This window comes from Ursus americanus, chromosome 8 (assembly GCF_024610735.1).
Source record: "Ursus americanus isolate L20-20 chromosome 8, mUrsAme1.1.p, whole genome shotgun sequence".
NCBI lineage: Eukaryota > Metazoa > Chordata > Mammalia > Carnivora > Ursidae > Ursus > Ursus americanus.
Window position 1 is genome coordinate 33,261,089 of NC_142134.1, and position 12,441 is coordinate 33,273,529.

The window sequence follows — 12,441 nt, forward strand, 5'->3', positions numbered from 1 at the left end:
GGCAGAGAGGAGCACACAAGAGGAATGAACAAAAAGAATGCTTTTCCACAATCATTGGCTTGGAAAATGAGAGGCACTGAATTTCATGATTTCACACAAATAGCAGTACTTGAAACATAGAATTTTAAAGGTCAGTGGACTTGGCTGGGACAGACCCAGATGGGCACTGTCCTGCTCCTGGAGAGAAGGCAGGCAAACAAACCAGGAGCAGACAGAAGCAGCCATCTGAAGAATGCCTGGGGCACACAGTGCAGAGATTATTCACTCTTTTGGAGAGGAGAGCATCTGTGAGAGGCAGAGTTCACAGAGATACTTCTCCAGGAACAAGGAAGCTGACTAGCAGCATTTCTCTGTCCTGCCCTTCAGCATAAACACAGAGCCACCACAATTGGTGGGAAACAGCACAGCACTGAGGTTGGTTGCCAACTTGCTTATACCAAGCCCCACCCCCCTGTGCTCTGGTGAAACTGCCCTTCTCAGTTAAGCTTGTCTCACTCCCAATGCAGCAGACTTCTCCCCCAGAAGGCCAACATAAAGCTGGCCCACTCTTTGTCTCCCAATCACAGAGTTTGGCCAGGCCTCTGTTCCAGTGGAGTGGGTGTCAGATCTCATTTCACAAGTAGACCAGAGCACATCTTGTTAAAATTTGCCACATTCAGGCCAGGCAACAAACAGTGCCCACAGTGGGCAAGGAGAGCCTCTGCAGATGACTGGCCTGAAGAATAGAGCAGCCAAAACACAACAGCAGAGTGCATGCAGCACACACCAGAGGCACTCCCTGAAGTGCCAGGACCTGGGCACTACATGACCTCTTCATAAAGCCTTTACTTTCAGGATCAGGAGACATAACTGGCTTTTCTAACACAAAGGAGAAGGCAGAGATTTAAACAAAATGCCAAGACCGAGGAATTTATGCCAAATGAAAGAACACAATAAGGCCACAGCCAGAGATCTAAGTGAAATAGATACAAGTAACATGTCTGGTGGAGAATTTAAAGCAGCAATCATAAGGATACTTACTTGGCTTGAGGAAAAAAAATAGAAGACTTCAGTGAGACCCTTACCACAAGACAAAAAAGTTTAAAAAGACTCAGTTAGAGATGAAGAATGCAATAAATGAGATTAGAATCAGGCATGGTGCATTATCAGCAAGCTGTAAGAAGCAGAGGAATGCATTAGTGACCTAGAAGACAGAATAATGGAAAATAATGAAGCTGAACAGAAGTGAAAAAGAAGAATAGACGTAGGGAACTCAGTGACTCCTCCAAATGTAATAACATTTGTATTATAGGAGTCCCAAAAGAAGAGAGAGAAAAGGGAGCAGAAATTCTATTTCAAGAAGTAATAGCAGAAAACTTACCTAATTTGGGGAAGAAACAACATCCAGATCCAGGAGGCAAAGAGAACTGCCATCAAAATCAACAAAAGCAGGCCAACACCAAGACATATTATAATTAAATTTGCAAAATATAGTGATAAAGAAAAAATCTTAAAAGCAAGAAGACAAAAGAAGTAATTAATTTATAAGAGAAAACACATTAGGCTAGCTGGAGATTTCTCAATAGAAACTTGGTAAGCCAAAAGGGAGTGGTGTGATATGTTCAATGTCCTGAATAGGAAAAACCTGCAGCCAAGAATACTCTATCCAGCAAGGCTATCATTCAGAATAGAAGAGATGCAAAGGAGAGACCAAAAGTAACAAAGGCAAGAAAGGACCTGAGAAAATCTCCAGAAACAATGACAAAAAAGTAATAAAACGGCAACAAATACATATCTATCAATAATTACTTTGAATGTAAATGGGCTAAATGTTCTAAATCAAAAGACGAAAGGTATTAAAATTGATTAAAAAAAAAAAAGACCCATCTATATGCTGCCTATAAAAGACTCATTTTATTAATTAATTAATTTATTTATTTATTTATTTAAGAGAGAGGGAGCATACGTGCATGAACTCATGAGCTGGGGAGGGGCTGGGGGAGAGGGAGAAAGAGGATCTTAAGTAGGCTCCAAGCTCAGTTTGGAGCTTGACCTGGGGCTCAATCTCACAGCCTTAAGATCATGACCTAAGCTGAAATCAAGTTGGACGCTTAACCAACTGAGCCGTCCAGGTGTTGAGAGACTCATTTTAGACCTAAAGACACCTGCAGATTGAAAGTGAGGGGGTGGAGAAACATTTATTATGCAAATGGATGTCAGAAGAAAAGTCAGAGTAGCATTACTTATATCAGACAAACTAGACATTTTTGTTCTTGTATTGTTTTTATCCTGTTTTTGTATCATTGTGGAATGATTTTGAATAGGTTCCTTCTATTCCATTATTTATAAGATTTTGATAAAGAATGTCATTAACCTTTTTTTTTTTTTTTTTGAAATGTTTCATAGAATCCACCAATGAAATCATGTGGTCTTGGGCTTTTCTGTGATGAAAGATTTTTGATTCCTAGTTTGACTTTCATGCTTGTTATTGGTCTAAGAAGATTTCCTATTTCTTGGATTCAAGATTCATGATTCAATTTTGGTAACTTGTGGTTTTTTAGGAATTACCTGTTTTTTTCCCCTAAGTTATCTGATTTATTAGTATATCACTGTTTATAGTAATCTGTTATCATACTATGTATCTGTTGTATTGTTTTCTCTTTCATTTCTCATTTTTTTTAATTTTCTTTTTCTTAGTTAATGTAGTTAGAGCATTGCCAGATTTATTTATTTTAAACTAATCATTATATTTAATATTATGTTATCATTTATTCAGGTCTCTATTTCTGATTTTTCTTTGTTATTTCCTTCATCTACTAAATTTCAGGTAAGTCTCTTCTAGGTCCTTGTAGTGTAATGTGAGGTTGTTTATCTGAACTTTTTTCTTAATACAAGCATTTATAGCATAAATTTCACTCTAAAATTTGTTTTTGCCACATCCAATAGGTTTTGGAATATTGTAATTTTTTTCTTTTGTTATGATAAATATTTTGATTTACTATTGGTTTCTTATTTGGCCCATTGCTTGTGCAGTAGTGTGCTGCTTCATATTTACATATTAAATATTTAACATTTACATTGTAGATTTCCAGCTTTGTTTTATTGTTGATCTTTAGTTTTGTATCATTGTGGTTAGAAAATATACTTGGTATTATTTCAGTTTCCTTAAATGTGTAATATTTGTTATATCTGTAAGTAACTCATTACTTACTTTTTTATACTGAGCATTCATTTTAAATGTAAAGATCTTTAATTTTAAAATTAAATTCTTTGGAATTTCCTTATAGCATGTTGTGTTATGCTTTTTTTCTTAATAAACACATCTTTTAAATTTGGGCTAAATATCCTGCGGCCACTTCATTTCGAAAGATCTGTTTAAAAAGTAAATTTGACTTTGCTTATCTGATAATTCACATATAATAGAACTATGGTAAAAATCTTGTCATAGTGATTGTCTGTCATTCCTAATAAAGTATAATTGGATAAATCCAATAACATTTTTGAAGATTAATTTTATCTTAAATGATAGAGACAAAAACAGTCTGTACATTTCTATTCCTGTTTCTTTATATATATCTATATATGTATTTTTAAATGATCTGTATATTTTAATTGTAGTGGGGACAATGATAGTATTCTAAATTACTAAAACAGTATTTTCTACATTACTTTTTTTTTTTCTTGGTGACTATGCTTCTGGATTTTGAATTGTAAAATGAATTCACTTAGGTATCCCAAGGGTGATGGACCTTTAAGGCTAAAATATTTTGGACACATTAAAAGTAATTTAATTGATAATAAAAAGTATAGGAAAAACCCTAAATTATCAGGTTAACCATTTTTGGTAATTTTGAGAACTTTTTAAGATTGTCTAATTAGATTTGGCAACACCTTTTCACAAATTTGACAATTGAAATTCATATATCAATGACATGCTTTTTCTGTTTAGATTTTTAAAAGTATTTTAATAGATTTAATTAACATCCTTGTTTTCTAAGTGATAAATGTGAGAGCTGGAATGTTGGCAGTGTTTGAAAAACTTCTAAAGTAGCCAGTGTAGATGTAGGACATATTATTATTTACTTGCCAAGACTTAGTATTTAAATAATTTAGCTTCATCAGCTTTACATGACAGTGTAAATGCTATGTCATTTACACTGAGGACACAAATGTACTATTTACACAATAAATACTGATGAATATGTACTCAGTACAACAAATTATGCTATGTATCATGAAAATCAAATTGGAGTTTAAAGAAATCTTGCTACTCATCTAAATAGTTATTTGTTAAACGTTGTCATGATTAAAATGCAAAAAGGTCAATTTTGTTTCTTTTGATTATTACTTTTTATTTTCTGTCTCCCCAAATATGTTGTAGCTTTAGGGTATCAAGTACAATTTTTATTTTCTGACCACAATATAAATATTCCTTATCACAGTGCTTGATAAAAAGAGTGCCCTCAAAAAATAAGCACCCAGTGTTTTCCAAGTACATTCATATCATATCCAAATTCTTTATCAGGGATTACAAACTTTTTTCCCCCACTAACTTGCACTTCTTGCCTTTTGGCTGGGATGCTTTTCCTGCAAAATTCAGAAGCAGATAAAGGAGTTTCTCAAATGCAGGAAATTATAAGTAGGTTAGTATGGATGGAGATAGTAAGTGTGGGAGGAGACCACATTCGAAGGATTTCTTAGATATTGTGTAGTAACTTTCAGGCTATGCTAGCATTTTGTAGTAAAATTAATTGGAGTTTCCCAAAAAGGACATGATCAAATGCTGTTGAGAAGTATGGAAAAAAGATGACTGCAATCGTAACAAAAACAGTTTCAAGGGATTGGACTGTGCCAATGTGTGATTTAAAAAAGGACCTAGAGATGCATGTATGGAAAAGTAATTTAAGAAATTGTGTTCTGAAGGGAAACAAAACTGTTTGGTAACTACAGGGAGAATTGAGATCAAGTGAGATTGATCATTTATTGTTGTTATTATTTGTTTTGTTTTGTGTCACTTTGTTTCCACTGAAAAGTTCTGGAATATTGTATTGGGCTCATGTATATGTCTAAGCGAGAGAGAGACAGAGACAGAGATTGAAAGAAAGAGATTGAGAGAGACTGAGCATGTAAAAGGGATAGTAGATATTTGAAAGATTACCCTCAGAGAATAGAGATGAGTTTCCTAATTCAAATAAAGATATTTTCATTTGATAGAATCAAAAACACCTGTGCATTTTAATGGGAAGAAAAGTAGAGAAGGTGGCTACAAGTGCATACAGGTTTGGAGATTTGGTGGTAGGAAAATAAGTAAGTTCCTCTAATGAATTCTATTTTCTCAGCAAAGAAACAAATGTAACCAGCTAGGAATCACAAAAGAATAGAGCTTCTAAGGAGTAAGAAGAGAGAGGAGAAACTACAAAATAATCATGTTGTTGCTGAAAACAAACGTTAACTAAGGAAATAATAAGATTGTCTAGCAGCATTGTGTGTCCCATTTGCATTTGGAGCCATGGGTTGAAGGCAATGAATAATTACTTTTACATATATATACAGATATATTTTTTTCTTGGATAACATTGAGTCTACAACTTTCCTCTCTATATTTCTATTTGGATTTCTTTTGCCACCTCAAATTTAAATAACACTTTAAACTTAATCATTATCTTCCCCCAAACACATTTCATATCAAGCACTCTCTGAGAAAATGGCACCAGTAGATCCTGGGCAGTTCAAGCCAAACACCTGAGAGTCGTTCTGAGGATTTTCCACTCTCACATCTGACCCATTAAATATATCATAAAACCTCATTGATTTTTACCTCAGACTGATCTCCTGAATTCACCTACTCTCATCTACCACCATTGGAAGCACTCTTGTTAAACAAGTCTTTTTCTGCACCAGTGCAACAGAAGCAAAAGGACCAATTGCCTAAATCTCTGCTCTTTTCCAATCCATTATTTACACTGCTACCCAGTGATCTCTCAAACATTATTGTCATCTTAGTATTTCCCTGCTTAAAATTTTGTAATGACTTCAAATAATAAAAACTATAAGGTGTGTCCTGGTGTCCTTTTCCCTGTCTAACTTTATCTCTGCCACTTCAATTCTACTATCACCCTTATCAATTCTATAGTTTCCTCTATCCCCTTATTTGTTCACCTGTTTTGGTCCTTTGCAAGGATTTTGCTCCTCAAATGCAGGTCAATGTACTCTAATGCCCCCTTAATGTAAATTGGATACTTCTCCTTTTTAATTTTTTTTAACATCACAGCAAAGACTCAGCTTCCTAAAGAAGCCTTTTCTTTTTTTTTAACATCCCAGTCTAAATTAGGTGTCAATGTTCACTTCCATGCTCTTTCTTTTTTCTAGCATAGCAATATTTATAATTATTCATGCAGTACTTTTAAGATTCACAAAGGCAGAGCCATGTCTATTTTGTTTACCTCTGTAATCTAGTACTGAGCAAAATTTCTGGCCGACTACACCTGCTGAAAGCATTTTGTTGAACTACTGACCAGAAAGATACACTTACCTGATTTTACTTACATTTATATTAATCTCTGCTTCCAAAGTTTCCATGGAGGGTTAATAAGTGTTATATATGATATCAAAATAAGTTTTTAGGTTAAAAGGCATTCATTAAAAGAAAAGAACTGGCTTTTGTTTCATAAATGATCATTAAATTCCAAATATGCAGGATTGTGGATTGACACTTCATGTCTTTGAAAGTAAATAGTGTTTAAAGGAGAATGGTTTTACTGAAGAGGATAAAAGAAAAAATGGATAACTTAGCTAAGAATGGTATTGGCTGCTACAGCAATCCTATTATAAGAAAAATAATATTTTAAATCTTTTCCTAATCATTTAACTACAAGAATGTCCCTAATACTATCAAAAAGCTCTTCTTATCTTTCAAATACCTTCACATTCTCTCTGAATTTATAAGAGCATTAAGGCTTTGCTATCACTATAATTAGATCTACTGAAAAAGTACCTTCTCATTTTTGTCAATTCCTGATTATTCATGGTGATGGCAGAAAGCCTTAGCATGGATTACTAAAACCCCAAATCATTTATAGCACATGAGAATGAGTCCAAATTCATTATGTCTATCCAAATTTTCTGTTGAAATACAAGTTCACCTTTGAGCTTTAGCAAATTTCCATTGATGCTTGAATAAATGCTCTTAAGTGTATGTACTGAGTTTCGAAAAGAGAAAAAAATATATATGGTTGATTAGTTTTATCTAATCGAAACCCTAAAAAGTAATCAAACCAATGGTTTAGTGTCTTTGATTGGCCCATATTGGGCAATTGGAATGAAAGTTTGGCTTTATTAGCCACTGAGAAGAGAGAAAGATACAAAAGTTTAGGGGATGAGCATAATAAAAAGATTTACTTTGTTAGCACTTACTTGACCACTAGCAGAAATTTTAACAAAAGTATCCAGAGAACATTTTCTTTATGTGATTCTGAATAGTTCAGTTACAATCTTCATGCCATGTCATTCATTCATTTACGCATTACATGATAATTTATGATCACCTACTGTTGTCAAACACTGTGATAAATATTATGAATGCAAAATTGAATGACACAGTTTCTACCCTATATAGATCATTACAATTTGTGCAGTATAAGTATGACTGATATTAGAATAGATGCTTGTTGAGTCATATAAAAGTTCTAAAATGGAGTAAAATGTAAAATAAATGCCTCACATCTGACTCCTCCTGAAATCAATATGATGTGAATGATATACCAGCTCATCTATGCACTCTCCCAAATCCAACAAATTTGTGAAGCTCTTAACACCTACCAATTAATTAATTTATTAATTAAATAGCAAAACTTTGAGCACCTACTATGTACCATACCATTCTATGAGCAGAGGGAAAAATTATTATTTCTTCAACAAAAGTTGTGTTAACAGCATCAATGAAAATTATACTCAAAACATTACTTCAGTTTTAAATACATATAAGTACTTACCTTTTATAATATGATTTCTTATAAGCTCCTGCAGCATAAAAATCACTAAAAATGCATACAGTCCAGACATGTTTAATTTAAATACTTAAATATTTGATTCTCTGAATGAATAGCCTGGTATTTATGATTCAGAAGCTTATGAAACATTTTTGAAATTAATGGCAGTATTGTGTTATATGTAATCTGTGTATACTAGTCAAAATAATGACATTATTCACAAAACAAACACTGCATCTGTTCCAGGGAAAAGCTTAGTCTCTTATTTCTTTTGACAGTGTGCAGACCTGGGTTCTTCAAAGCCTCACCTCACAGCCAGAGCTGCAGCAAATGTCCACCTCACAGTTATACCCATGAGGAAGCTTCAACCTCTTGTGTCTGTGAAAAGGATTATTTCAGGAGGGAGTCTGATCCACCCACAATGGCATGCACAAGTAAGGAAACCCACTGATATTTGGTGATGCTAACTTTTCACCACTTTGAAGAAAGAGCATGATGAAGCCTGTTACATCCTATTACCATTTCCCCTAAAACAGGCATAATGTTTAATCTTCCAAAATAGTTTTTTTTTTTTACCAAATTTTGATTTTCATAAATAAGCATTGAAAAGTTGGAGTCTCTTTTATTACTCACTGTTAGAAGATTCATTTTCCCTAATTTCAAATTCAACATCGGAGACAGATGAAGAATTTTTTCTTTCATTTTGTAATTTCTTTTAATGTTCATGACAGCTAAACATGACTTTAATAAACCCATTTTCCTTTTCACCGTAAACTTTTTTTCATTCTTTGTCTTCTCCTGAGCTAAGGCTTCTGATCACATAAACATGTAATGTGGTACTTTGCCTTTTTTTACCTAACTTGCCACACTAAACGACAAAGGCCAGTGAGAAGGTCACTTGTGAAGGAAGACAGGAAACACTTCAAGAACATGGAGTACTGGGCATTGGCAAATCAGATTTAGGAGTCAAATAGAAAACCAAATCTTTAGCTAGGACTTTTAAGCAGTTGTCATGTTTCTTGTGAGTGTCCTTACCTAGTATTAATTATATGATCCCATAATCATATAATTAGAATGATGAATAGTAAACATTTAATTTCAACATTTGCAGTGGAAGCATCCACATCCATCGATGTTTTTGGTGTGTTTGTTTTTCTAATGTTCCGCATATTTCTGGGAAGGAAACGCATTTATGTATTTGTTTGCTTGATAAAAATACTTTCATTAAGTTGTCCACATTCACAGTCTCTACGGCAAATCAAACAAAAACTCAAAATGGAAGGGAAGAAAGTGTATCCCCTCTCCCCATAAGGTTCAGTATCCATGACCTTCCCTTGTTTTGTTATTTTTGATCCCAGCAAGCTGCAGTTGCTCTCAAAGATGATAACAAAAAATTTTTGAAATCTAGTATTCATTCTAGTTCGTTCATTCTAATATGAAATATAAACAGACATACAATTCCTTTAATCAAATGACCACAAACTGAAATTCTATCTGAATTTCAGCATCTGAATTTCATAGTCTCAGTGAGACATAGTTTCATAATTTCTGAAATCATTGATATTAATTAGCTTTACATTGCTGAAGATCACTCTTTTATCACAAGACTGATCATTTTATGGTTTAGATGATTACTAATTATAAACAATTCCTTTTCAAATAAGTATTTGGGAGGATGCATTTTAGTAGAGGAGATAAAAACTATGATTGAATGTGATGCGTTTTGGTTACACTAGAGATTATTTTAATTATCAGAGCAAAAGAATGCCCAGAGAGTAAAGGGAAAATGTGGCCAGATAATAGAGTGGTAAATTAAGGAGAGAAAAACCATACCTTGAATTATCTTTTACATTTCATTAATTTTCTAATAGTTATTTTCTTTAAGTGGTCCAGCCCTGATCTCTCTCTTTCTCAGAATAAAAGTGTGTCTCCCTTTCTGTAAGTTCGCTAGGTTTGGGGTGAGGGAAAGACTATGCTCTGGTGGTAGGGACTGCTTAGTCCTCTTACAGGACTGGAGGCTTCAAATTTTCTCTGTTTCCAGGTGTGCGAATTTCTAATACCGTGTTTCAAAAAGAACACTAATTTGTATGCATTTCTCGAAACACCATTGGGACTTGTGTAGAAGATCTTTCTAATATAAAATCTGCTGGTGTGTGTGTTCTGTTTTTAGTTGCATTCATAGGACCACAAATACTGCATATGATCCCCTTGCACGGATGGCTTGATTGATGTTCACATGGTCACATGAAAGTCTTGAATTTTGCTTTTCCTTGGCTTTTTGGAATTTAATTTATGGTTCCAACTCCTTTTAATAATTTTTGATGTATATATATTATAAATATATAAATATGTAATATGTATTTATATAATATATAATATAAATATATATTATAAATATATAAATCTGGAAAATAGAATGTTATAAACTTACAGGAAAAGAAAAACAAAAAGACCCCGGTGAATCTGCTTAAATGAGGGGTACTTCTCACAGCTCTGTTTTGGTTCATATATCACATCTATTAGCCAGGCAGTGGAATTTCATCAGGTTATTTTTTAGGTGCATGCCAATCTGAGCCTCTACTTTTTTACTTCTACTTTAGGGCTTCACTTGAATTTGAGTTTCATTTTGATATTAAAAGTCATATGTGTCCCCACCAAATGTTGAGGGGATGTTAGTGCAGAGTCAGAAGAAAAGGAAGAGTAAGACTGATTTTTTTTTTTTTTTTACATTTTTACAGATTTAGGAAAAAGGTGTTACATTTGGGTATATTTCAGATGACAGGGAGAAAAAAAATTGATGTCTTTCTGAACTAGACATGTTTCAAGTATATTTTACCTTTTTCTCAGAAGTAAACCTGTGACATTTTGACCTCAAATGACATCTTCTCCATAACCTTTCACTATTAAATAAGCTAAAGTTTACAGTAAAAAAATAATACTTGTGTATTTCCATCTTAAGTAACTGCTCTATTTTGAAATGTGTGAGGTTGTATGTATGGAAAATTCACAGGGTTCAATCAGAGATATAGTTGAGGTAGGGATTATTTTGCCCAAAATGCAAATCTTAGGTTTTGGGGTCCTTTAATTTAAATGGCATTTTGTAAATACCAGGTAGCTTTTTTATCACTTTTAAATTTAGTCTTCAACAGTCATGGCTTAATAAATGTTAGGTAGAAATTAATATTAATCTCTATATTTGAAACAACAGATATTAAGAGAACTAAGCTATGCCCTTCCAAGTAGCTAAATTTATGCTTATGAGCCATTCAACAACGACCATAGTCCATTCTATTCCCTGTCAGGAAGTTTTACATATTAAGTCTGAAACAAATATAAATGTATTTTTTCTTTGGGAACATGTGACCATATAACATTAACAACTGATTGAAGATATAACTCTAAGTATCTGAAAATCAACTGTGAGACAGACATTATGCCATTCCTTTTTTAAAAGACTTTATTTTTTTAGAGCCGTTTTAGGTTCACAACAAAATTCAGAGAAAGACACAGAGACTTCCCATATACCCCATGCCCACATACATAAAGCCTCCCCACTTATCGATCCCTGCCAGAGTGGTGTACAATTGTCACGATTGATATGGAATTAATTTTAGTTCTCTTTAGTAAGCTAATTATTCGTTTCAGAAATAAAGTAAAATACAAATGGATATTGTTTACTGTTTATATATAAATTTGCTCTGCTGATCCCTCAAGATCTGAACACTTTCATTCTTTCTCTCATGGCATTTTTGAGAGCTATTTTAAAAATAAATTTCTGATTTCCAATTAAATAAAATTCACAATTTGCAGAGCCACTATATTAAAACAATATCACAATAAGTGAAGTTTCGTTACACATTGCAATGTCCAACTACTTAAATTCTAGTTTCTTCTTGACATACGAGGAAGATTTCAAATGCTGTTGGTGATTTATCTGTGGATATGCAATTTATTTTGAGGTAAGCTCAGGCTATTTTACTTGCTGCAGAATTTGTAGTCAAGAGCCACACTGACAAATCCTATTTTCACTTGTGCTCATTGCTTAGTAAATCCTTCATGTGTACTTCCTAGGTTTCTGGGACAGATCTCAATAAGGAAGTAATCAGTTCAATCCCAAAGGAGAATTTTTCCTTGGACTTGTCAAAGGACTTACCACTTTTTGAATATATAATTGTTTTATCTAACATTATTTTTGCATACATAGTTTTACTCCATAATTCTTTACACTTACACTAAGCAAAACATCTGTTTTAACTAAAAAGTGGTTATAACAATGCCAAGATATTTCTAGAGGGTATAAGTCCCACTATCGTCCCAACAAAACTTTAACAAGATTTTTCAAAGATTATTACAAATTGATTCTTGCATTCTCCCTATTTAAAAGATTGATTGCAAATCGATTTTTTTTTCTTCAGACCGGGGATTTGTGTAGTAAACAATGCCTAATTTTATCATCTTAAAATATGTTTTTCTC

The 12,441-nt window shown here is 33.3% G+C and overlaps 1 protein-coding gene across 1 annotated transcript in view; it reads left to right on the forward strand.

The window, feature by feature from the left end:
• EPHA5 (EPH receptor A5) overlaps positions 1–12,441 on the forward strand; it is a 338,741-nt gene that overhangs the window by 163,112 nt on the left and 163,188 nt on the right. Inside the window, exon 4 of the mRNA XM_045771491.2 lies at positions 8,246–8,401. Coding sequence (XP_045627447.1) covers positions 8,246–8,401 — 156 coding nt within the window. The remainder of the gene's footprint in view (positions 1–8,245; positions 8,402–12,441) is intronic.